General features: G+C 48.5%; 1 protein-coding gene across 2 annotated transcripts in view; it reads left to right on the top strand.

Annotated features, from left to right (window-relative positions):
• The window catches only part of IL12RB2 (interleukin 12 receptor subunit beta 2), an 87,478-nt gene extending 65,860 nt beyond the window's left edge, over positions 1–21,618 (top strand). Inside the window, exons 12-15 of one of the 2 annotated variants that reach the window (XM_056122361.1) lie at positions 7,696–7,833; positions 10,129–10,219; positions 15,229–15,328; positions 21,076–21,618. In XM_056122361.1, the coding sequence (XP_055978336.1) occupies positions 7,696–7,833; positions 10,129–10,219; positions 15,229–15,328; positions 21,076–21,618 (872 nt within the window). Of the gene's footprint in view, positions 1–7,695; positions 7,834–10,128; positions 10,220–15,228; positions 15,347–21,075 lie in introns of both variants that reach the window. The other variant, XM_056122362.1, reaches the window with a different exon arrangement.
• The last annotated feature ends 5,648 nt before the right edge of the window (positions 21,619–27,266 follow it).

Genomic DNA, 27,266 nt, shown 5'->3' with positions numbered 1-27,266 from the left:
CTGTCCTGTGGGAAACTTAGGAGCTGGTCCTGTCTCTTGACTGAGAGAAGGGCTGGAGAACTTCTGGCCTGCGGGTCATAAAAGGGCGTGAAATGACAAGGCCTGGCTCAGGCCCATGACAGTTATGGACACAGATGCTTCTCATCTATATTGTACAGCCCATGAGTGATATCCAGTTGGACCTTAGCAGAGAAAGATGCTCCTATTCCTGACTTAGTATCGACTCCCAGAGAGTTAAGAGTCAGAAAGCTAGTTAAGCACACGGTGAACACATTCGAGTTCAGGAAAATAGAAAAGAGAAACTTGCTCTTTCTCTGTCCATAGGCTGTTCGCAGTCCTTCCTGGGTCATGGTGCTGGACCATCATGGTGATGGAACCCAGGGCCTTACATATACTCTGTCACTGAGCTACATCCCTAGCCTTCTTGTGCTCTTCCAGATTAATAAAAACAGTCCTGGAATGAGAGTACAGCAGATAAGGGATTTGCCTTGCACGTGAAAACCCAGGTTCAGTTCCCGGAACTCCATTTGCCCCCCAAGCACCGCTAGGAGTGATCCCTGAATACAGAGTCAGGAGTAAGCCCTGAGCACCACTTCATGCACTCTGCCCCCCAAGAAAGGGAAAACGCATGCACAGAATGTTTTGGGGTCTCTAATGAGCTTTTGCCTCTCAGTTATGCATGTTCTTCTACACTGATCCCTAGAAATTTGCCATCATCCTTTTCTGACTGCCATTATAGTATCCCCTTACAATCATTCACTTACCTAATTCCCCCATGCCCACTCAGAAACAGAATGCAGCATTTGATGGAACTACTTCTGGCCAGACCAGTCCAAGCCCATTGCTGCCCCAAAAGTCGGTGAATCAACTCACTTCTTCATGGACTTATTTAGAATTCTACACATGAAATTTGCTCCCTTCCCTGCCTCCCAACTCTGCTTTTTTTTTTTTCTTTTTTCATTTTGGCAGTCTAAACCACTACATTCATTTACAACCAAGAAGATCAATCAGGCCAATTGGTTCTTCAAGCTACTCTAGTACATGTTGAAGAAAACACCTATCCTGTTTTGTTCTTGTTTGGGCAGGTCAGCCACATGCAGGGCAAGTGCCCAACCCAGTAGATGATCTCTCGGACCCCAACACCTATCTTATTTCACCACAAATATGCTGAGTCCAAAGTTTGTGTTAGGGTATTTGGGTGGGAGGGGTGTGATGTTTGGAGGCAGCTCTTAGCTATGATGCTAAGCTGAGAGTTATGATGTTAAACTAACAGTAATGTTTGGAGGCAGCTCAGGGGGTCCTCTGAATGGTACTCGAGAGACCATGTGGTATCAGGAGTCAAACCCCAAGGCATCGCATATGCAAGGCAAGTGCTCTACCACTGAGCACATCCCTGGCCCTATGAAGGGTGGTTTTTTAGTCACATTCAACAGTGCTCAGGACTTACTTCTGGCTCTGTACTTAGGGGTCACTCTTGGCAGTGCTTGGGGAAACACACGGGATGGAGGGATTGAACCCAAGTTGGCCATGTGCAAGGAAATGCCCTACCCACTCTACTGTCTCTCTGGCCCTTATAGAGAATTCTTTTTTTGGCAGGGGAGGAGCATACCCCACAGTGCTCAATGACCACTATTAGTGAGCTCAAGAGACCATTTGGGATGCTGGCTGGGCCACATGCAAGGCAAATGCCCTGCCCATTCTACTATCACTCCGGCCCTAAGGGTATTTTAAACTGGAGGAGGAGGGCACACATCCAAATACCTTATTTGTATTGGTTAGATTCAATGTCCCCTTTACTCCAGAAGCTCTTCCTGGTACAAAAGGCCATTCCCCATGGTCAGGGAACCCCGTTTTTTGAGGGAGATGGGCCAGGCACAGTGGGGCAACTGTCATCATCCAGGACTAACACCAGACAACGTCAGGTCAAAAGGCAGTTTCTGGATATAGGCCCAGAGTGGTGGGTCGAGGAGGAAAAAGAGACACTCAGGAGAGAGGGGCCGCCCAAGGTAAAGGAGAGTGGTGTGCTAAGGAGGAGCTGTCCTGGTCTTCTGCAGTTCCTACCCCGAGACCAGGTTCCTGCAGAGTGCGGGAAGTGAAGACCAGATGCTCAGCCCTGCGGGAGGAGAGGAAGCAGGGGAGCAGCTGTGGCCATGGGTCTGTGGTGATACCTTATACCTGTGACAGCTCACACCTTTACCCAGCCCCCTGCCTCACATATCCCTTATGGGTAGAAATCATGGCAATTTGGTCAGCATTGAATCTACAGTCCAACCAGGCACACAGTAGGTGCTCAATTAAAAACAGTATTTGTTGTGGACTGGAGATTTGGTCCAAAGGGTCAGGTGCTTGCCTTGCACGTAGTCCACCCTGGTTCGATCCCCAGCACCATATATGGTCCCCGCAAGCACCATCAGGAGTAACTCCCAAGCACAGAATCAGGAGTAAACCAGAAGCACCACAGGGTGTGGTCCCCAAACCCACTCAAACAACAATAACACGGGGGCCAGGGGGTTGTAAAGATAGTACGGTGGGTAGGGCTCTGCTTTGCACGCAGCTGGCCCAGATTCAATTCCTGGTATCACACATGGTCCCCTGGGCCCCTGAGGCCACTAGGAGTGATCCCTGAGTTCAGAGCCAGGGGTAAGCTCTAAGCACCACCAGATATGCCCCCCCACACACATATACAAGTGCCAAGCACACACACACACACACACACACACACACACACACACACACAAACTAGTATTTGCTGAACCACAAATTGAACAAGTCCTGCCCTCTACTTTGTTAAAGCAATGTAGATTATTAGGAAGAAACTTCCAGAAACATTGCATCCCAGCTACCTGCAGCCTTGCCGAGGACAGGCACTTGGCACACCTTTCCAAACCCAAGCCTTTGTCCTCCAATTCCCCAGAACCTGGCCTGGCTGCTGCCCAGGGGTGGGAGGCCTTTATCTCTGTGGGAGAGCCAGAGGCAAGCCCAGGCCTGCCGGCTGGCGGAACCAGTATTTCCTGTGCGACTTTCGCTCTTCTTTCTCCCGGTTCTGCCAGCCAAACTGTTGACCCATCTCCCTCCTCACTGCTCAGCCCCCACCTGGTAGTGGGGTTATATTCTGTGCCAGTCTCGCCCTTTCCATCCAGGAAGGGGGAGGGGGGCTATAAACTTTCTTAGCCCAGCAAACCCATCTACAACCTCCCCTGCACCACTGGGTTCTGATGTGTCCCCGAAACCCTGGCTCAGCCCCTTCTCCCCCAGACCAGGCCCTTCATACTTGCTCCATGGGACCCTGAGGTTTAGCCACGACCCCCTGCTCTCAAAGGAAATTTTTCGTTTGGGAGGGGAAGGGGAGAGGGGTTTGAGTTATAGGCAACTGTGCTCAGGGCTTACTCCTTTTTCTTTTTGACTTGTTTGTTAAACTGTTTCTTTTTTACTATTTATTTATTTATTTGTTACTTTTGCTTTCTGGATCACACCTGGTGAGGCTTAGGGGTTACTCCTGGTTCTGCACCCTGAAATCACTCTGGGCGGTGCTTGGAGAACCATATGGGATGTCAGGTGTCAGGGATCGAACTTGGGTCAGCCGTGTGCAAGGCAAACCACCCTACCTGCAGTACTATTGCTCTGGTCCAAACTGTTCCTTTTCTACATAAGATTTTATTTTTTAAAATCGAATCCCAGTGAGATACCGTGTCCAAGTTGTTCATGACTGGATTTCAGCCCTATAATGTTCCAACAGCCGTCCTTTCACGGTTTCTCACCCCCAATGTCCCCAGTTTCCCTCGCATATGCAAGGCAAGTGCGGCTCTTCCACTGAGCCACATCCCTGGTCTTATAAAGGGTGTTTTTGGTTTTGATTTTGATTTGGGTGTTTGAGCCACAGGCCAGTGGTGCTCAGGACTTACTCCTGGCTCTGCGCTCGGGAATCACTCTTGGCAGGGCTGGGAGGACCATATGTGGCACTGAGTTGGAAACTGCATGAAAAACAAGCAGCTACATGCTGTGCCAGTCTCCCAAATAAACTTTTTTTTTTCCTCTTTGGATCACACCCGGCGATGCACAGGGGTTACTCCTGGCTTATGCACTCAGGAATTGCTCCTGGTGGTGCTTGGAGGAACATACCGGGGAACATATGGGATGCTGGGAATCAAACCTGGGTCGGCCACATACAAGGCAAACACCCCACCCGCTGTGCTATCTCTCCAGTCCCCCAAATAAATTTCTTAACTCTCCATCTTTGAAACTGGCGAAAGAGGACCCAAGTTCAATTTCAGCAGATTAGAGTAGGTGTGGGAATTTTCTACTTGGTATTTATTCTTTTTTTTTTTCTTTTTGGGTCACACCCAGCGATGCTCAGGGATTATTCCTGTCTCTGCACTTAGGAATTACTCCTGGAGGTGCTTGGGGGACCATATGGGATGCCGGGGAGGGATCGAACCCAGGTCGGCTGCGTGCAAGGCAGACTCCCTACCCACTATGCTATCGCTCCGGCCCCTACTTGGTATTTATTCTTAATCCCACACCAAATAGAGAATTTGCTCCAATAGTCCCCATGCTTAAATGATCTGCCCCTGGGGGCAGGATAGACTTCTTGTGACAATGCTCCAGATTGCTTCCTGGGGTGACCAGTGAGCAGGAGTGAGGGAGGTTTGTTGGACCCACTAGATCATTAACAACTGGGAGCAGATTCTGTGTCTTTGTAAACTAGTGTCTTATCCAGGGAAGATGCTCAAGACATATTTGTGACTGTCTCGCTAAACTCTGCGGGTGTAGATGGTACCCGAGGCTTGGGAGTCAGCCTATGACATCAAGACACAAAGTGCCATGTTCTGGCTCCTCTTTGCTCACCGGTCAGTCTCCATGGTTCTGCCAAGTGAGCCAGGAGGGTGCTCCTGCCCGAGTCCTGGCTCTGGTTTCATGTTCTCCCCAGGTTCCAAGGTTCCCCTCAGAACTCACCGTCAAAACACCAGAGATGAACTACTGGCCAGTTAACATACTTATGTCTTTAGGAGTTGGAAAGAAACACCTTAGTATGGGCCCGAGTTGTAGTATAGCGGGAGGGCTCTTATCTTGCACATAGCCGGCCTGAGTTCAATCCCTGGCATCCCATAGGGTCCCCTGAGCACCACCAGAGTAATTCCTGAATATAGAGCCAGGAGTAACCCCTGAACATCACCAGGTGTGGCCCCAAAACCAAACAAACCCAAGCACATTGCTCAGACACTAAAATCTTGACAGGGGAGACAGCTCAAAAGGTTGAAGCACATGTTTTTGCGTGAAGGAGGCCCAGGTTTGATCCCTTCCTCCACCCCTACTCCCTTACCCCGTAGCCCCACTCCCACTGAGGTTGCTGAGAGCGAACTCCGTGCACTAAGCCAGAAGTAGTCCCTGAGCATTGCTGGGTGTGACCCAAAGCCCAAACAAATGGAGCGATAACACAGCGGTAGGGCATTTGCCTTGTGTGCAGCCAGCCAGGCCGAGCCGAGGTCGATTCCTCCGCCCCTCTCGGAGAGCCCGGCAAGCTACCGAGAGTATCTCACCCGCACAGCAAAGCCTGGCAAGCTACCCGTGACGTATTCAATATGCGAAACACAGTAACAAGAAGTCTCACGATGGAGACGTTACTGGGCCCGCTCGAGCAAATTGATGAACAACGGGAGTACCGTGACTGTGACTGTGAACTCTTTTTATTTTAAATCCACTACATTTATTTTTCAGAATACTTTGTGGGATAAACCCAAATATTTTACTATGTTTATATACCTTATTTTTTAATTAATTTTTATAAGGTTTATTCATGATGATTCAATATTCCAACACCAATGCCACCAGCATTACACCTTCCCACCCCATTATTTCCAATTTTCCTAACCACCAGCCAAGTTTGCCCCAATAGCAGGCCCTAAATAATTTATTTTATATTGTCTATTATAAGGTAAAGGTTTCCTTAGAAGAAAGTATGTGAAGGTTGTTGTTTCTCACCCTGGAGCCTTTAAGCGTTGGTATAAGAGATTATTAACATATTATTACAGGTTAAGCCTTATGTGTTAATATTTCCTTGAGATTCAAAACCCTAACTCTTCTGTGTGAGTTTTTGGGGGTGTTGAGAATGGAAGAAACTGGTCAATTGGGCTCAACCTGCCAAGATACATCTAAGAAGCCATGACATAGAAGGCAGCCATCATAGTGGCAAGGCCATGTGGGACAGTAGGGAGATTGGTGGGATGACATCAGAAGGACAACAGCCCTAAGGAAAGAAAATCAGGGCAATGGACCCAGGATATGCACCCAGGATGTGCAGAGGATAATCCTCGCAAACATCCTGCTCTTCACCAACCCATTGTCGTCCCTTCTTTCATGCTTCCAGAACATCTAAAAGAGGTTTTCATCTTACCCAGGCATGCTACTTAAAGATACCCCAAAGCTCAAAGATACCCCAAAGCTTAACTTCCTCTCTCTTCCCTTTCCTCAAAGTCTCTCCTGAATTCAACTGTCTTGCAATGGGTCCTTTGCTTTCAGTCTTGATGGTCTGAGAACAAGAACCTGAGCAGTCCAGGCCAGACAGAGTGGACTTGCATGTAGCCTTGCATTTGCCTTGCATGTAGCCCACCGGGTTTGATCCCCAGCACTACAGATGCATGCCCCCCACTCCCCTCCCCACCCCCGCATCCCCAGGTGTGATTCCTGAGTCAGGAATAATCCATGAGCATCTCAAGGTGGGGCCCAAAGCCAAAAACAAACAAACAAAAAACAAATTAGAACTTGAGCACACCTAGCAGAGTGTGCCCACTAACTAGAACTTACTCCACCCCCCCACTAAAATGGAAAATTATCTTAAATGTTACTTAAATGCCTGCTTCATCAATTGCTAAACTTAATCTTCATTACAGTTCCATTGAAAACAATTTGGACATTGAATTTTCTTCACAAGAGTTCTCAAGTATGCCTGAACCATGCCAGCAACAGGAATCATAGTAGAAAATAAAAATTACTACAGCTAAATAATTTCAAGAGCAAATGGTAAAAAAAGAAAAACCAAAAAATCATACTTTGGGCTGGAGCAATAGCACAGCGGGTAGGGCATCTGCCTTGCATGCCGCCAACCCGGGTTTGATTGCCAGCATCCCATATGGTCCCCTGAGCACTGCCAGGAGTAACCTCTGTGCATCGCCGAGTGGGACCCTAAAAGCTGTAGCACGGTAGCACTGTCCTCCTGTTGTTCATCGATTTGCTCGAGCAGGCACCAGTAACATCTCCATTGTGAGACTTGTTTCTGTTTTTTTTTTTTTTTTTTGGCATATCGAATACGCCACGGGGAGCTTGCCAGGCTTTGCCGTGCGGGAGAGATACTCTCGGTAGCTTGCCGGGCTCTCCGAGAGGGGTGGAGGAATCGAACTGGGGTTGGCCACATGTAAGGCAAAAGCCCTACCCACTGTGCTATCTCTCCAGCCAAAAAAAATAAATAAAAAATTTTAAAAGTCTAATTTTGCCACCAAAACTTTTGACCTCTCTGGAGGAACCGATCTGTTGACTAACGTGACTGCCAGGGCCTTTGAAGTATTCCGTCCAGATGATGAATTCTGACTATTTTACAACAAGGTACTGCTTCACTCTCCCAAAGTAAGAGCGTTAACAGAGCTAACGAAAGTCCAGTAAGTTCCATTAATGTGCGCCACTCTCCCTTTTCCTTCTTTCCAGAAATTCCTTACCGGGACTCTCCCAATTCACACACCCTAGACAGCCTGCAGCCCCGGGTGACATACCTCCTGTGGATGACGGCCCTGACAGCTGCTGGGGAAAGTCCCCAAGGAAATAAAATGGAATTTCGACTGCAAGGTAAGAAACAGCCATGAGGGTGGCAAGACCACCCCCCACCCCCACCCCAGACTCCTACAAACGCACACACTCCCTCTGGGTTGGGCATAGAAAGGAGGATCCCATGACAGTGCTCCCGGCAATGACCGTGTCCCTATGCAGTAGGCTAGAATCCAGGCCGGCTACCTGGAGGAGGCTCCCTGAGGTCCACACAGTGATGAAACCACATGCTTAGTTGTCATTCCTTTCCCAGGACTGTGGCACGCTTGTGAGCCTTGCTCACTCCTGCTGCACCCTTGGCCTTCGCTCCAAGCCTTCCACAAGCTCTTGGTGCTTTGCAACGCAGAACCTGGAGTTGGTTGGTGGTTTGTGACTTTGGTGTCCTAGGCCAGGGGCTCCTCCACAAGGCCAGTCAGTGGACACCCTTCTCCCATCTGCCCGGCACCACTGCATTTAAATGAGTGAGCGGGTCAGTGGAGTAAGTGCCCTGCCCTCTGCAAGAATCCCAACGCTGCCATTCCACCTTGCTGCAGGCCACAGTGGGTCCCCGAGGGTTCTCAGGCAAGGCTGCAAACTGCCATGTGACCAGGCTCTGTAGGATGGGGTCTTTTCACTGCACTTCCTCTTCTGTCACACACTCAGTGTTTGTACTGGAAAGCAAGACCAGAGCAGAACCAACTCTCAGGGAAGGACTGTGTGCTTTCCCTGGTCTCATTAGTCTCAGCTTCCCTAACTTCACCACTACCAACTGCATCCATCTTTCAACTCCAAACTTTGGACATTGTGCCACTTTCTTTTTTTCCCCTTTTTTTTTTAAAATTTTTGGGTCACACCCAGTGATGCTCAGGAGTTACTCAGGAATTAGTCCTGGCGGTGCTCAGGGGACCATATGGGATGCTGGGGATCGAACCCAGCTAGGCAGCATGCAAGGCAAACGCCTTCCCTGCTGTACTTTCGCTCCAGGCCCCATTGTCCTGCTTTCAAACCCCGCTATATGTCCATGCTGCTCTCTCCTTACACCCACCATGGCGCCCAGTGTCCACACAGACCCCCCACATCACAGATCAATGGTTACAGGGACACGTCCCTCCTGACTTCCAGATAGGAGAGCCCAGGGCCCATACCCATCTCCAGTCAGAAGCCAATCTAGAATTCTGGCATAGAAAAATGCTGCTGTTCTTTCCATAGGAAGGAGTGGGAGTTAGCTCTCAGACTCCTGTAAGCTAGAGGGCTTATATAGTTTGGTAAAATTAAAAGCAGCTATTTCTTGAGGGGCCTTGTAAGATCGCAAGTATTGTCATGTGTTTTTAAATACCTCAACTCAAAGCTTCACAGCACCCTGAAAAGTAGACATCATCGTTCATTCACCTTTTATAGACCAAGAATCTGAGCTCCACAATCCCTGTGGTAATTCGTGGCAGAGCCAGGGCTAGCTTTGGGGGTGCCCTATTCACAATTGGTACTTTGTAAGCATTCCTCCTTTCCTCTGGAGAAAGGACCAGCCTTTGCAGGGCTGCTTCCCTTAGAGCCTCAGAATTGACCTCCTGCCCCACCTTTCTCTCTGTGTCTCTGTCGGTGTGTGTCTGTCTCTCTTGTCTCTTTCTCTGTCCCTCTGTGTCTCTGTCTCTTTCTTTGTCTCTGTCTCTGTGTGTCTGTTTCTCTGTGTCTCTGACTCTCTGTGTGTCTCTGTCTCTCTCTGTGTCTCTGTGTGTGTCTGTATTTCTGTTTCTTTGTGTCTGTGTCTGTGTCTCTGTTTCTCTGTCTCTCTCTCTGTCTCTGTTTCTGTGTGTCTGTGTCTCTGTGTGTCTGTTTCTCTGTGTCTCTGTCTCTCTGTTGTCTCTGTCCTCTCTGTGTATGTCTGTGTCCCTCTGTGTCTCTGTCTCTGTTTCTGTGTCTGTGTCTCTGTATCTCTATGTTTCTGTCTCTACATGTCTGTGTCTCTGCGTCCGTCTCTTTGTCTCTATGTGAGTGTGTGTGTGTGTGTGTGTGTGTGTGTGTCTGTGTCTTCCTATCTCTCTCTCGGTCTGTGTGTGTGTGTGTGTGTCTGTCTGTCTGTCTGTCTCTCTCTCTCTCACTTGCTCGTTCTCTGAATAATCAACGAATGAGTTAATGAGTTGCTGGGCCAGGTATGCAGCTCAGTGGTGAAGCACTTGCTTCTCATGTGGAAGACCCAAATTTTGATCCCCAGCACTGCTAAAAAGAACGCCCACAAAACCAGGTTGCTGTTTTCCTGACTGTAGCTACACAGCAGGCTGGATAGAGGGTTCTCAGCCAGTATGTTGGAATGCTCAGTCACGAGGTTCAATGTCTTTTCAGGTAAAGCCAGATGGAGTGTGTTGGTGGCACCGGGCATCTGTATGGCCGTCCTCATGGTGGGCATTTTCTCAATACGGCACTTCCGGCAAAAGTGAGTTGGCTGCCTCTGCCCAATTGGAAAAAGTCTTTTTTTCTTTTTTAATGTTAGTTGTTCCTAATAGGTCAGAGAAGCGCAAATAATAAATTTTCAGGGACCAGAAGTACTAGTTAAATTCTTAAAAGTATGCCTTTTGGGGCTGGAGAGATAGCACAGTGGGTAGGGCTTTTGCCTTGCACACAGCCAACCCGGGTTCAATTCCCAGGATCCCATATGGTCCCCTGAGCACCACCAGAAATAATTCCTGAGTGCATGAGCCAGGAGTAAAACCTGTGCATTGCTGGGGGTGACCCAAAAAAACAAAACAAAACAAATTTTAAAAAAGTATGCCTTTGCTAGAGAGATTGCTCGGGGGAAGTTCTGGATTTGAGGTTCAACACCAAAAAATAAAACTGTACGTTCGACCAGGCAATTCCTAGCACAGCGGGTAGGGCGTTCGCCTTACAAGCGGCCAACATGGCCGACCCGAGTTCGATTCCTCTGCCCCTCTCGGAGAGCCCGGCAAGCTACCGAGAGTATTCGATATGCCAGACACAGTAACAACAAAGTCTCCAATGGAGACGTTACTGGGCCCGCTCGAGCAAATCGACGATCAACGGGAGGGCATTTACCTTTACCATTTACATTCATTCTAAGGATATGACAGGTGTATGCCGATATACAGTGGCAAATATTTCACTGAAGTGCTATTCCTATTTAAAAAATTGTCCCTGTCCCTGTCCTTCCCTTATTCATCGATTTGCTCGAGCAAGCCCAGTAACATTGTGAGACTTGTTACTGTGTTTGGCATATTGAATACGTCACGGGTAGCTTGCCAGGCTTTGCCAGGAGGGCGAGATACTCTCGGTAGCTTGCCAGGCTCTCTGAGAGGGGCAGAGGAATTGAACTCAGGTCGTCCATGTCGGCCGCTTGCAAGGCAAACAACATCTGCCCAATCATATGGGATTGGTTAACTAAATCGATTAATTGTACAATGTTGCTATGTTATGCAGCCATTTAAGAAGTAGACAGAAATGAAATGGTATGAATATTTGCAATATTACATTTTTTAAAATTTATTTATTTTTGCTTTTTTGGGTCACACCCAGCAATGCTCAGGGTTACTCCTGGCTCTGCACTCAGGAATTACTCTGGGCGGTGCTTGGTGGACCATATGGGATGCCAGGGATCGAACCCAAGTCAGCCTCGTGCAAGGCAAACATCCTACCCACTGTGCTATCACTCCGATTTTAAGAAGTTTGCCACACGTGTACTTTCTCTAAAACATCATGTGCACACAGACATGAAAGATTCATCAGTCAGCATTTGGCTGTGTGTGACATTGGAAGTCAAGCTAAGACCTAGACTAGCCAACCCTTCCTTTCAGTGAAGGGCTGAGTAGCGGAGACCAAAGCAACCTCTCACTCCTCTCAGCATCTCCTGACACTCATTTCCATCTTCCAGGATCGGTAGCCCTTACACCTGCTTTCTAAAACTCAGGGGAAGGAAGGAAGGGACCCTATTTTTCAGGAGCCTTCACATGAGAAGTCACGTGTGGCGTTCTTCTTTGTTAACCATATCTCATTAGCCAGAACTGGGCAGGGTATGGGATGCTTAAAATAGTGTTCTTTTAGAGGCTGGAGAGATGGTACCGATGTTAGGACACCGTGCCTTGCATGCACCTAACCCCAATCCAGTTCCCTACGCCATGTGACTCCCCAAGCATCCCTGGATGTAGAGCTGGAGGCCCCCCTCACTCCCACCAAGCACTTCTGAGGTGACCCTCGTGGTCCCAGCCACTATTGGACCCAAGCAGCATGTTATTATGCCATAGCATCTATTTGTATACAGTTGGCCAAGAAACCAGGAGTTGGTCTCTAGAACATTGTTTAGGAGGACCATTCCCATCCTCAGATTCATTGTGATCTTTTCAGTGAACTCATTGTATCCAAAAACTGGGTTTTGAGTTGAGATTAACACTCTCCCTAAAGAGAGCGTTTAACATATACCAAAATATTAGAAGTGGTTATATCCAGGATAGAATTATGGGTGGTTTCACTTCTTTCCACAGAACTGTTGTTTTCTATTTAACCACTATTTTCTAAAATTTCTTTGACCTTTTTTTAAACATTTTTAATGAGATCCAATACAGTTTTGCACCCCCCCTCCAGCCCCCCATGTGTGTAAAGAGAAGCAGTCAAACAGAAATGAGCTCAAAGTCAGTCCACTGGCTTTTGAACTTTTCTGAAAAGCTTTTACCTTTGTTAAAACTCCCCTATGTGGTAGATGCTTTAAAGCAAAGTTCTCTTTAGGTAGACTTTGAAAAAGTTGAACTGGAAAAATGAGTCACCTATGGTCACATGCAGATTCTTCAGAGGACAGTGTCAGTTAGGGTGAAGGTTTTTTTTTTTTTAAAAAAAAGAGGTTCCCAAATACAGTGGCTTTTTATTTCTTCTTATATTTATTTATTGAATCACTGTGGGAAAAGTTACAAAGCTTTCAGGTTTAAGTCTTGGTCATACCATGATCGAACACCTTTCCCTTCACCAGTACTCATTTTTCACCACCAAGAACCCCAATATACCCCCCTCCCACCCCTCCCAATGCCTGTGAGGCAGATGATTTCTATTTAACTCTTCTCTACATTGATTACATTCCATTATTTCGACAAAAGATGCACCATTATGCACCAGAATTTCGCCCCCAACAATCAGAATTGCTGAAAAGGCATTGTAAAATAGTTTTTTCTATAGCTGGTTATGAGAATCATATAATGATTTTGGATTTTTGCAAAGAGCCAGATAATTACAAGATTGGTTTCTTTGCATCTGGTGTTATGGCTGTGCCAGAGAGCCACTCGTGGGGGGCAACTCATGACCTCGGTAGGGCATGAAGGATGAGCCAGTACTGTCCCCCTTCCCATGAGACTGCAGTGGCCCTTCACCGCCGGCTCATACCTGGCTTTCCAATAAGCTCTGAGGCGACGGCCACTTTGCTGCTGGGGGGAGGCGGGGAGGCAGAAGGGAGCAACACCCTTTCTCTCCTGGGGAGGCATGGCGCCGTAGTTTAACGCATGGTCCATTCACTTTTCTGCCGCAAACTGCTGGGCTCTGGATTAAGTCCTTTTGCCTCTGGAGCCATGGTCGTGCCGGAGAGCCGCTTGTGGGGGGCAACTCGTGACCTCAGTAGGGCGTGAAGCCCAAATACAGTGGCTCTAAGAAAATCATTTTTATCTCTACCTTGGAACAGTCCTAAGGGCCCTCCAGCTTGGTTAGATATCTCTGCTAGGTCACATAGGGACCCTCGTCTTTGATGTGGCTCTCCCACCCTCTGTTTGATTGACAGTCTTCATCTGCATCTCTACAAGTCTCGGGACCCTCAGCTCACATTTCTCTGGAGAAAAAAAGTAGAGATAGGGCCCATCTCTTGCTTCAGAAGGACCAACTATATCCCGAGGCTTCCCATTCGATTTTGGTTTTGTTTGGAGGCCACACCCAATGGTGCTCAGGGTTTACCCCTGGCTTTGCACTCAGCAGCTACTCCTGGTGGTGTTTGGGGAATTGTGTGAGGTGCTAGGAACTGAACCCAGGTCAGCTTTATGTGAGGCAAGTGCCCTCCCCGATGTGCTATCTCTCCAGCTCTGTGGCTTTTGGTTCTTAGTTAATGTCCAAGCATATTAAAGCCTAATCTTTAAAATAACGTTCATGTTGGCCCAGAATTTTTAAAAAAAGTCAGAATATCTGTCCTAGATTGACATATTTGTCCCATTTATAGTAAACCTTCTTAGGATTTCCCCTCCTGGTTGTATAAACTCATTTAAAAATTGTTTTTAAAGTGAACGTACAAAAAGACTCCATTTCCTCTGATCAGCTGTAACTCTGCCCAGTTTAGATTAGTTCTCTCTGATAATTTTGCTTTGAGGCCACACTCAGCTATGCTCAGGGCTCACTCCTGGCTCTGAGCCCTAGAGTCACTCCTTGTAGGACTCTGGGGACATGATGTGGTACCAGGGATTGAAGGTTGGCCAGCCGCAGGCAAGGGAAGCCCCCTACCCACTATATTCTCTCGGACCCCATACTTTTTTCCTTGGATTTTTTTTCTCCTATCCAGAAAAAACCTAGTGAAGCAACTTATACCATCTGCATCTTGTTTTGTTGTTATATTTTTAGTATATTCTTGTATTGTATACTCTTCATGCCATAATCTCAGTGTAGGATGGGACTTCTGTCTACATGATGAAAAAATTCTTGTGTACTCTTGCTTGTATTCTCTGTCCCTCTCAGAGAGTCCGGCAAGCTACCGAGGGTATCCCACCCGCACGACAGAGCCTGGCAAGCTACCTGTGGCATGGCGTGTACAGTATGCCCAAAACAGTAAGAATAGCGGGCCTCATTCCCTTGACCCTGAAAGAGCCTTCAGTACAGCAGCATTGGGAAAGACGAGTAAGGAGAGGCTGCTAAAAGCTCAGGACTGGGACAAATGAGACGTTACTCAAGTAAATCCATGAACAACGGGATGACAGTAATACAGTGATGTTTAGTGTAGTTGTAACAATCTGCCCGTTGTTACAAATGCCTTATAAATGCTTTAATCGCTCAGCAGAAGTTCCCTGAGGGCAAGTGCAGTGCCCCTGAAGTCTCTGCTGGCCCAGGCTGATCCTCTCCAGGCATCTATCAATCAATGTTGCTTTTGTTTGGGGACGGAGCCTGGGTCAGCCACCAGCAAAGTGAGTCAATGCCCTACCCACTGTATGGTCGTATGGTCGCTCTGGCCCCAATCAATCAGTGTTGCTCAATGGGTCATGGCAGGAGAGTGACATAAACATTACACGGAGCCAGAGTTTCCTTGTTTATTCTCCATGTTGTCACAGAAAAAAAGTGTCCAGCCTCAGGAGGCATATCCTCTTTCTCCTTCAGCGTCTGCATTTTTCTGTCATGCAGAGAGAAGTCCCATCCTGCACTGAGATGACAGCGTGAAGGGCCGGCGCACATCTAACCACCTGACATGGTTTTTTCTATCCACAGGGCGTTGGTTCTCCTTACGGCCCTCAGACCTCGGTGGTACTGCAGAGAAATTCCAGACCCTGCAAACAGCACTTGGGCAAAGACATACCCCACTGTGGAGGTGAGGACAAAGCCACTTGCTCAGACTCAGGGCTGGGGGGTGGGGCTGGGGGGCAGTGAGCGCCACATCTAAGCTTCCCGTTATAGTACAAGGAAGCCTGGGTGCTCAGATGCTTGCGGAGGAACTGAAGCCGCCAGGCTGTGCTCCCAGCCTCCGAGCCTCCGTGTCACACAGAGGGCCTGTCAGAAGCGTCTGACCCAAAGATGAAAAGACCCACAGCTTTTCATTCCTCTTACTTAAAAAAGAAAATTCAGGGAAAAAAAATTCAAAAGCAAGTATTGTTACCCACTTGCCAAACTCTAGCCTGAGCCCTTTAAATACAAGTGGGGGGAGGGGGAGGAGAGAGAGAGAGAGAACAGAAGAGAGGAGAGAGAGAGAGGAGGGAGAGAGAAGAGAGAGAGGGAGGGAGAGAGGGAATAAGAAAATAGGAAAGGAAAGAGGAGAGAGGGAGATAGAAAGAGGGAGAGAGGAGGAAACAGAAACAGGAAGGGAGAGAGAGAGAGAGACAGAGGGAGAGAGACAGAGAGAGAGAGAAAGAGAAAGAGAGGGGAGGGGAGGGGAGGGGAGGGTAGGGGAAGGGAGGGGAAGGGAGGGGAGGGGGAGGGGAGGGGAGGGGAGGGGAGGGGAGGGGAGCCAGGGCTATTTTGGTTTGGGCAAGAAGCCAGGGAGTCATTCCACTGTGCAAGGGAAGACTTTAAAGGAGCAGTTGCTCCTGCCAGGCGCGAGCCAAGGCAAGCCGGTGGAGAGAGCGACTGCCCTGCCTCGGCTAAGGAGGTGAGAACAGCTCCCAGCAGGCAGACGGGCACTCTGGTGGCCGGCCAGCAGGCCAGCAAGCAGATAGATTGCAGTCAGCAGTATACCAGCAGTATACCAGAATCCTTCCCATGGGCCACTCGGCCTCCCGTCCTGCACCTGACAATCCTCGCGTGAGACGCTTCCTTAGTCCCCCTGTCCGTTCTCTCGCTCATGCCCTTGTCAGGCCCAAAGCTCTGCTCAGGAAGAGCTTGTCTCTGCCGCACTGGAACTGAAGTCACTGCAGTTCAGGGCCCACCTCTTGGACTTCCTGTGGATGGGAGACCCCTGGGCAACTTGGTGATAGTCTGAGCCCACTAGCACCCAGAGCTGGAAATGGACAGTGCGCCATGGACGCTGCCATGAGAATCAGAATCACTCCCATGGATTTTATTTTTTATTTTTACTTTTTTTTTTTTTTTTTTGCTTTTTGGGTCACACCCAGCGATGCTCAGGGGTTACTTCTGGCTCTGAACTCAGGAATTACTCCTGGAAGTGCTCAGGGGACCATATGGGATGCTGGGAATTGGGGATGCTGGGAATTGAACCTGGGTCAGCCTCCTGCAAGGAAAATGCCCTACCCACTGTGCTATCACTTCAGCCCCTCCCGTGGATTTTTTTTTTTTTTGCTTTTTGGGTCACACCTGGCGATGTACAGGGGTTACTCCTGGCTCTGCACTCAGGAATTATCCCTGGCGGTGCTCAGGGGGACCATATGGGATCTGGGAATTGAACCCAGGTCGGCCGTGTGCAAGGCAGATGCCCTACCCGCTGTGCTATTGCTCCAGCCGCATCCCTCCCGTGGATTCTTAAGCTGTCTTAGGAAGCACATGGACCCACACAAGTCAAAGGTCACCCACTTCCTTCCTGGGAAGGCTCCTCTATGAAATCTCTTTTCAGGGTTTCTACTGTTATATCTTATGCATGATGTGTAATCATGTTGCTTTTACACACATATAAAAATTATTTTCTATGTGCAGGCACTCCCTCCCCCCCCCCCCCCGGGCAATACCTGACAGTGCTCAGGGCTTACTCTTGGACTCTGTGCTCAGGGATTGTTCCCGATGGAGTTTAGTTAGGGACCATATGCAGTCCATATGCAGTGCTGGGGATCAACACTAAGTCAACTGTGCCCCGCATAAGTGCCTTGCCTGTGGGACTGTCTCCCCAGCCCCGTGCCAGGCACTTAAAGAAAAAAAAACTTTCCATGTGTTCACAAGAGCTTTGGGGAGAGTATACTGTTATCCTCATTTTTCAGATGAGGAAACAAGATGACTAAGAGTGCCCACTGTTCCCTGCTAGTCAGTAGTGAGGCTTGGGTTCAACAGCTAAGCAGGACATACCGTCTACTCTTCTCCTCTACCCCTAAAGATGTATCAGGGGCTGGAGCAATAGCACAGCGGGTAGGGCATTTGCCTTGCATGCGGCCAAGCTGGGTTTGATTGCCAGCAGCCCATATGGTTCCCGAGCACCGCCAGGAATAATTCCTGAGTGCATGAGCCAGGAGTAACCCTTGTGCAAAGACGGGTGTGACCCAAAAAGCAATCAAGCAATCAATAAATAAAGACAGGGAGAGTGTTTTGAGTACCCCCAAAGAAAACAGACAGCCAGAAGCTGTGTTCACAAACTTAGCTGGTGAGGAGCTGACGGGGGACTCCCACGACACCTCTGCTGAGTTACAAGGGGTTCAGGTACCAGCAGGGGGACCGGCTACGTCAATGCCTGGAGTCTGCAGTCCTCTGTCGTGAGAGCCTGGAATAGCAGGTGGTGGGAAGCAGCTCCGGGTCAGTCCCGGACACCTGGCACCGCGTCTATAGCTCTGGCATCGTGGGCCAGTGTGGAGGCAGAGGCAGGAAGGGCCTTGTCAGAAACTGGAGAGAGATGCTGAGAGAGAAGGGTTAGAGAACGTGAGTGGAAACGGCCACACGTGCCCATAATGGTATGGCTTGAGTTTGTTCACTGCTGTTGGAGAGAAGACAGGAACTGGAAGTAAGCTAATCTGTCACAAGATGGAACATTCTGGGCATCGTCATCCAGCAGGGTATTAGGCAGCCACCCTGTGAAAAAAAGAAACAAAGAAAGTGAAGATGCATTTGTATGCTTTCAAGTCTCCAAGGGGCTGAGGAGAGGGTGGTGGGATTAGGGTACATGCAAGTCTCTAGCTGGTGCCATCCCTGGCACCCTCTGACCACCAGCACTTAGCTAGGCATAGCCCTGGAGGTCTCTTGAGCATCATCGGATGTGGTTCTGGTGGTGGGTCCAGACACTACAAGGTTGGAGCCTCACTACATCCTTGGGCCGTAATCTGGAACCATTGACCGTTTGGCCAAGTATTTCTAGGGGCAGATTTTAAATGCGCACAGGTCTCCATCACGTGCCACACAGGATTTCTGGAAGCCTTGCAGGGTGCGTGGGAAACGGGTCCGAGGATCTGCCTCTGAGGAGGCTGGGAGTGTGAGAGCCACTTTGTTTTCACAATCCGTCTCCTTTGAACGTATAAAGTGCTTTACAGAGCTATGTATTTTTGCTATGTTTTGGGGTGATACTCTGCAGGGTGCAGGGGCTCAGTGCCCAGGGGGTGCTTCTGGCAGTAGAGGACCACATGGTGCTGGGGATCAAACCCAGGCCTCCCACTTGCAAGTGCTCTACCACTGAGCTGCACCCCCAACCCCTTGCACAAATTTCTTTAGAAAAAAAAAAAGAAAAAACTGGCAAATTAGAAAACGTTTTAGAAAACTTCACTTCAGAAGGCCTCGGAACCCAGGAAGAGGACCTTGCCGATCTCTCAGAGAGGTCAAAACAGACATCAGAAATAAAAGGGCTATTTATCATCGCCAGTAAAATACGCTTTGAGTTTCCCTACTTTTCCCCACTTTGCTTTGCTAAGATGCATCTCAAAGCGTGAGAGGCCTTGAAACTGTGGTGGGAAAGGTCTTATCTTACACTGGGCTGTTACCCACTAGGTGTGGGAAAGCGTCCAAGTGTCCATGAGGTGTTTGAGCTCATCATAGTCCTAGAGTTCCTGCCCCGGGACTTTCAGCCAGAGTGTTTGCTCTGTAAAGAGTCTGAGCCACAGCCTCTGCCCCTGCAAAGCTCTGAGTTAGAGTGAGTGTCTTGCTCTGAAAACCAGCCCTGTCGGCACCTAATCTGTATCGTATTACTTCAACTCATCCCTCCCACATCTGTGGAAGCAAACAGAGCAGCCGGCCAGGTCCCAGCCAGACCAAAGTGCTCGGCCTCATTTACTCTGGCCAAGAATGGATTCCAGGGCTGGAGCGATAGTACAGCAAGTAGGGCGTTTGCCTTGCACATGGCCGATTCTATTCCCAGCATCCCATATGATCCCCCGAGCACCAGCAGGAGTAATTTCTGAGTGCAAAGCCAGGAGTTAACCCTGTGCATCACTGGGTGTGACCCCCCCCCAAAAAAAAGACTTCAAAGGTGAGACACAGAGCTTCTAGCTGTCCAGGCCCCTTTGCAGAGCCTGTGCTGAGACAGCACAGCAGTTACTATATGACCATTACCTTTTGACTCTTGACTCTTGATTCCTCCTTTTGACTCTTCCAGAGCCTTAAGATTCTACCCATCATGGGCTGGAGAGATAATACAGGAGGTAAAGCGTTTTTGCCTTGCATCCAGTTGACCCTCATTCCATCCTGCCAAGCTCAAGGCAAAGGAGAGGACATCAAAGGGCATTGGGACCAAACCATTCTTGCACACCTTAGCATTTGACAGACCAGAGAAGAGAGATTTACGGCTTTCAAATGTCAGCCCTTGGACTAGTCCTCAGGGCTGGCCCTGTCTCAGGGCTATAACTGTCAGCCTCCCTTGAGACCAGGTTTCTGCTGGCAAATGGCTTGAGGACATGTAAAATAGGTCAAGGCAGTACAAAGCGTCATGTGCCCAGGCCTTAATAGGTGGCTGCCTTGAAGAGTCCCTGTAGTCACTGTCCCGAGGGGCTTTACAGAAGAGGATGCAGCAAGCAGGGAGGCGGCTGGCAGAGGAAATGGAAGCCCAGTGGGAGTTAGAAGAAGTGTGCTTTCAGAGTAGGGCATCAGAGTATCTACCATGCAGAAGCCTCTGGCAATGCCATGGGCGGAAGATTCCCTGCATTTGTACAAGTATGGGGTTCTAAGTCCTCCAGAGCGAGGCGCTTCCAGAATGAAAGCAGAGCCCAAAGGAGCCTAGTTAAAATGTTAATGTAAGAGGACTTGGACTCAGGAATCAGGCAGCAACTTTGGATGCTGGTAACCAATGTGATGCTGAGGAAGTGTGAATTCTATTGCTAACAGATCAAATTAGCTGGGATTAAAAAAACAAAAACTCATTCCAAAAGTTCTTCCAGAGGCGGCTTTCTTAAAAGAAATTACTCTACCTCAAACCCTGGTTGGCTGTGTCCAACCCCTGCTCCATTGCATCCCTCAAAAGGTCTTTCTTGCTTCCTGTTCATGTCTTTCCTTACCCACCTTTGAGGACATGTAAAATAGGTCAAGGCAGTACAAAGCGTCATGTGCCCAGGCCTCAATAGGTGGCTTCCTTGAAGAGTCCCTGTAGTCACTGTCCCGAGGGGCCTTACAGAAGAGGATGCAGCAAGCAGGGAGGTGGCTGGCAGAGGAAATGGAAGCCCGGTGGGAGTTAGGAGAAGTGAGGATTCAGCTCTAGTGAGCCTTTTTCAGTGTTGTCTCACTCCAGACCCCTGCACAGACAGGCAACAGGGTCCTCTATGGCAGAGGAAGAGCAACGCACAGTTTTAGAATCTTTCAGTTGATGGCTAGGTGGTCCACACACTCACTGGCCTGGACTTCCGGAGTCCCGGGTCCTGCCCATGCTGGCTCTCACCTCCCCAAATTAAAGCCCACAACATCTCACCTTATGCTGATGAGGTAGTGCTGACCGAGGCCCTTCGGAACCCTGGAGAAGCCAACGGTCTAGGTCACTGAACAGAGTGAAAAGAGCCTCTTCCTTTGCCTTCTCAGGAGACGACACTGCTGTACACGGCCGGCCCCCCTCATGAGGAACCTGAGCCTCTGGTGGTCAGTGAAGTGTTCTGCCACACAACCCTGGTCTTCAGGCATGCCCACTGCCCCGACGTGCCCGGGGAAGGACGAGAAATCCCACGTCCCTGTACCTCAGACGACGGAGTGGACAGTGCCTCCAGCCCATCGCCCTTGAGCGGTCTCCCAGCAGACGCAGGGGAGCTGGTAGATCTCTACAAGGTGCTGGGGTGCAGGGTCCCAGTCTCAAAGCCAGGAAACCCGACCAGCCCCTTCACCATCCTGCCTGTGGACTACCTTCCCACCCAGGAAAGCTACTTACCTTCCCACACACAGTGTCTCCCTTTGCACGCGGCGCCCACACCCGACGGTCTGGAAGAACAGGTGCCTCAAATCTCTCTCTCGGTTTTCCCCTCAAGTTCTCTTCAGCCGCTCCCCATCTCCTATGGTGAGAAGCTGACTCTGGACCAGCTGAGGATGGGGCGCGACTCCCTTGTGCTCTGAGGGGCAGAGTGAAGCTTGCAGTGACACCAGGTCCGCAGCCGGCATGGCCACGTCCTACTGCTTGCATTCAAGGGCACTTGCCTCAGATGCTGCGATCGAGTCCGGTCACTCACAGCCAGGACGCTGACCATCACCCAGATTCCTCCTTTTGATTCTTCCAGAGCCTTCAGATTACATCCCACCATGGGCCACAGAGTTAGTATTAGGAGGTAAGGCGCTTGCCTTGCATGTAGCCATCTCTAGTCCCCTAGAGCACCGCCAAGAGTGACCCCTGAGCACAGAACCAGGGGTGTCTTTGTTCTAACCTCCACCCCACAAAGGTTACACCCCGTAGGTAGGAATAGAAACTCGGGTTCCTGCAACTTTCCTGTCTACACTGGCAACGAGAAAAGGAGACTGAAAACTAAACCTTACAAACGCTGGCAAAGGGTTCGGATCATTCAGGCATTTATCAATTACTTATATAATATCTGGTGTCTAGATTCATGCTGACCAGTAGTGAGTTTTGGGATACAAGTGTTCTATATGTATGTCTATTCATTCAATAGACACTAAACACGTGATTGATCTCTTCAAAATGTTCAGCATAGGGCTGGAATTACAGCACAGCGGGTAGGGAACTTGCCTTGCATGCAGCCAACCCAGGCTCGATCCCTGGCATCCTGAACACTATCAGAGTAATTCTTGAGTGCAGAGCCAGACGTAACCCAAGTATTGCCGGGTGTAGCCCTAAAACAGTTCAGGATGACTGAGTAGCCTACCGTCCTGGAGAACAGTTCTTGATCGCTGGTCCCCAATTTATCCCCTCCCTTTCCAGAAAGGCAATTCCAACCTCACTCCCTCCTCCTCCCCGCCCCCCACCCATATATCTACCTTCTTTAAGCCAACAGAAAGCCCCTTATTGTACCTGAAACTACTACGCGTCCCCTGGGTCCTTCCAGTGTGCCTCCCACCCCCTTTGGCTTAGTGATTACAGCTGCTACCTCGCAAGCATTAGGTCGCAAACTCCATTCTTGGTGCTGTTCGTGCTGGCAGCTCAGTAAGCTGTGACCCCTGGGCTCCCAGGTAGCAGCCAGCCTGCAAGCACAACTGAAAGGTATGTTCCCTGGCAAAACAGGTGTGCCAGGCCATAGAAAGCAGCGCCATCCCAGCTAGCAAAACAGTGCGTGTAATTGCCATCACAAAACTCGCAGAAGGGGAGCTGGTAGAAACGTATTTCCCTAGGTCTTGCCTGTCCCTTCAGGAGAGCCAAGACAACCACAGGAAAGCGAGGCGAGCTGAGCTTCACCGCCCCCCCTCAGAAACCCAGCAGTTGAGGGGGACACATCTGACCCCATGCTTTCTTTCGGCTGCCCTGGGTCCTACCCTCCAGATCAGAGCTAACGTAAACCGCTCAGGTGGTGCCCAGATTTAGAATCCCTTTTTCAAAAGGGATTTGGTTTTCCTTCTCTGTACCCTCAGCTGCTCTCTCCAACAGTTCAAGTTGGGCCTGGAAAATAGTCCCATTCCCAAGGCACAAACTTGGGAGAGTGGGTTTTGCTCCACTTCAAGATGTGGCCCCTGGACTATCACAACCTCCTTTCCTTATTCCTGCCTCTATTCCTGGATTATGAGCACTTCTAAAGGCATATGAAGAGCTGAAGCGATAGTACAGCGGGTAGGGCATTTGCCTTGCATGTGGCCGACCTGGGTTCGATTCCCAGCACCCCATATATATGGTCCCCTGAGCACTGCCAGAAATTCCTGAGTGCATGAGTCAGGAGTAACAAAATAAAACAAAATGAAAACCCTGGTTCAAATGCTGATAGATCCTCTCCAGAGCACAGAAGACTCAAAACCTTAAGTCCCTGTGAAGACTGGAACTGACAGGAAACCTGTCCCATCCTAACTGTGATGGTTTATCAGATTTTTCTGAGTTCCAGAAATCAAGTGACGAGCACTTCTCTGCTGGTCCACATTAAACTATTAGGTTTAATTCTCCATCCATGCTTCCTGCCTTCCCACACTCAGTGGCTGCATGTTACCCTTAACCAGCAGCTCACTACTGTCTACCTCTGGACACACTGTCCCATGTTTGCCACAGGCCAGGGACAAAGCCATCTCTTTGGATACATGTCAGCCTATTACCTCAACCTAACAGGCACTAACTTCATTTTCGCAATTTTTCCCTAACTTTGGGTTAGGGAAATGGATTAATCCATTTCAATCATCTTCCCTCCGGTCTTCCAACACTCAGTTCCTACTTTCCTTTCTTAGGCTGCAGTGCTAAATGCAACTTCTTAAAAAAAGAAAAATACTAAAACTGAACAATGGGAGGACAGTGCGACCGTGCTAATGGAACGGAGGAAAGGGAAGCTTCCTTGACCCTCAAGTTTGTGGTCTACTGGCCATGCAAGCAGAAAGCAGGGAAATGTTTCTTAGCACCGTAACTGGTCCATGGCAGACTGTTAAAAAAGAAATATTCCCCAACTTTAAAGACATCTGGAGCACACCTCAGACCAAGGGTCTTCTTCCTTCAGAGTGTCAGCAAATGGTAACCTTAATCTATCCTTGTCGAGAGCAGACTTCTTCACAGGCTTCCTGCTCTGCTCTCCCATGTAGTCAAAATTAAAAATCAGGGTGTAAAGACTGAAGTTCACCAGAACCGTATATACTGCTAGGCCTGCATTCCTCAGTAAAATTTACCATTTAAAACCATTTAAAGCCAGGGGCTGGAGTGATAGCACAGCGGGTAGGGTGTCTGCCTTGCACGCGGCCAACCCGGGTTCGATTCCCAGCATCCCGTATGGTCCCCTGAGCACCACCAGGAGTAACTCGTGAGTGCAGAGCCAGGAGTAACCCCTGTGCATTGCCAGGTGTGACCCAAAAAAAGCAAAAAAAAAATAAAAATAAAAAAAAATAAAACCATTTAAAGCCAACCTAGAAATCTGTCCTAAGCAATTCAAATTCCCTCTCATCTACTATATCCTACAGACCAGATTTTATTTGTAACAGCAGAGCACTCTGTCTTTAATGTGGTGACAAATACCTTGATTTCTTCCTTAAAAGTACCATGGGGGTGGGCACTGAGTACAGTTTGTAGGGCACTTGCCTTGCACAAGGTTAATGCAGGTTCATTCTCTGGAACCCCATATGGTGCTGAACCCCTGCTAGGAGCAACTCCTGAGCAAAGTCGGGATTAAGCCTGGAGGAGGGACGGCAGGTACGGCCCCAAAACAAAAGTTGTTTTTAAGATCCATTACCCCTGTTTTCCAAAGCCAAGATTCTACTGGGTGCGTTTCTAGAACTTGGTATGTATCACCTAGTTCAGTTGTCCAAACAGCATCAAGGGCTACAGCAGGGGCACTTTCTACTTGTTTAGAGAAGGTAGATTTGGGGGCGGGCCAGAGATAATACAGCAGGTAAGGCACTTGCACCAAACCAGGTTTGATCCCCAAGCCCTGCCAGGAATGATGCCCAAGCAGAGCCAGGAGCAAGCCTTGCGCAGAGACCTCTGTGACAAAACCCTCCCTATCCCCAAGCCTTGAAAATAAGATTTCTAATAAGGTGACTTTTGTTTTCTGAAAAAGATGACAGGTGAAGTCTGAGAATCTCTAATTTTTGTTCTTTCTGTACTGCCTTTTCCTCCTGTCCCCTCTTCTGTTTCTATTAATAGCCCACATCTGCAGTTTTCAGCAAGGCTCTGACACTGGTGAGAGATGTCAAAGTAGGTATTCTAGTCTCTCTCAATGTTGCTTTTTCCCCATCAGGCTGTCTCCCCTACACCTGATGCAGTGATTTGGTCCCATTTAGCACCACAGCTTCTCCAAGGAGCCCTATTTTTCTTGTGTAGGACACAGGAGTTCATTTTATTCACCTTTATAATAAACACTGATGGGCAAAACCCCAAGCAAAGGCTGCTATTCCCCTCAAGGTAAACAATACAATCAATTGGCTAATGGCAAATCTGACCTTTATGTTACCACCTATATCTATCTAAATATTCAATAAACAGAAACTACAGAACAAGCCTTCCTTAATAAGCTCTCCATAACCCAGTTTCAAAACACCAAAGCTTGGTTAAAGAGATAGTACAGTGCGAAAGGCCTTAGTATTGCAGGTTCAATCCCAGGCGCTCTATCTATATGGTCCCCAAGGCCACCAGGCATGATCTGAGTACAGAGCCAGGAGTAAGCCCTTAGCACTGCGAAACTGCGAAAACCCCCACCCCCAAAGTAAAGACAAACTAGATGAAACCAGATACAGGTAGAAATTAGAATGTGCAAGTAACCTTGGAAGCGATGGATATCCAAAACCAAGTTTATATAGTAAGCTTATTTCTGGAAAGTTTTTCTAACAGAAGTAATGATCATTAAGATCTAATGGTGCAAAGCACACGCAGCTTTTAAGAACTTTAGCTCTAACACAGGCGGTATTATCCACTAGACAGACTAGTCAAAAGCTACCTGGCTTTAGAGAATGTATGTGGAATGCAGTTTTGTGGGGTAAGGGGGAGGAGAGAGGGAGACTGAGTGGGCGTTGACCTAGCAGTGCTTAAGACTTCCAATGATGCTGGCTCACATAACCATCACTATGACAGCAATCTAGCTAGAGATTGTTTCATGTGAACCACTAGACTGTTCCTTTGTAAACAGGTCTGCACATTACCATTTTGGGGGACAACCTGCCTAGTTCCAGAGTAGTCTTGGATTGAATTTAGGATTCACTCCCTGCTCAGGGATCATACGGGATGCTGGGAATTAAACCAGGCCGGCTGCATGCAAGGCAAGCACCGTATCCGCTATACTATCTCTCTGGGTCAAAACATTTTCATCACTTTCTCTGAAAATTGACAGTCCAATACTTATGTTCTATCATTCTTGGTTTTCAGAATTGCACCTAAAATCAGGTAAAACTCCAAAGGATACCCCAATTCCTATCATGAAAACAACAGAAAAGCACCATGAAATACGAAGCAGTAAGCTACATTCATGGCATTGACTGACTATTCAATTAACTTCTGATTAAATGTAAAGCAGAATTTTCACTTTAAAAAAATACTTCTAATCTTCTAAGTTCTCATGGGACAAGATGAGTTATTATGTAGAACTCAACTTTTATTGCAAAACAACTCTTACATGACCTAGGGATTAAGAGCTTAGATCAGAGGCCAGCAAACATTTCTGTAAAGCACCTAATTTTTATACTTTTTAGGACACATAAATCCTTGGTAATTTTCAATCCTTTGTAAGTCCAGGAGTTGGATAGTACAGCAGACAGTACTTGCACAAGGGGAACCCAGGCTCAACCCCTGGCATTCTATATGGTCCCAAATACCACCAGGAATAACCACCCCCAAGCATTACTGGGTGTGTCCCCAAAATTTAAAAAAAAAATTTAAAAGACAGTAATTTCAACAGTGTTTTCCTGTGGCCAAAACCTTGCTCTTTTTTTTTTTTTTTGCTTTTTGGATCACACCCAGCAATGCACAGGGATTACTCCTGGCTCATGCACTCAGGAATCACTCCTGGCGGTGCTCAGGGGAACCATATGGGATGCTGGGAAACAAACCCGGGTCAGCCATGTACAAGGCAAATGCCCTACCTGCTGTGCTATCGCTCCAGCCCCAAAAACCTTGCTGACTTTATATGTATGCCCTAACCTCTGAG

This window comes from Sorex fumeus, unplaced genomic scaffold, assembly GCF_029834395.1.
Source record: "Sorex fumeus unplaced genomic scaffold, SorFum_2.1 ptg000045l, whole genome shotgun sequence".
NCBI lineage: Eukaryota > Metazoa > Chordata > Mammalia > Eulipotyphla > Soricidae > Sorex > Sorex fumeus.
This window is presented reverse-complemented; position numbering and strand designations above follow the sequence as displayed.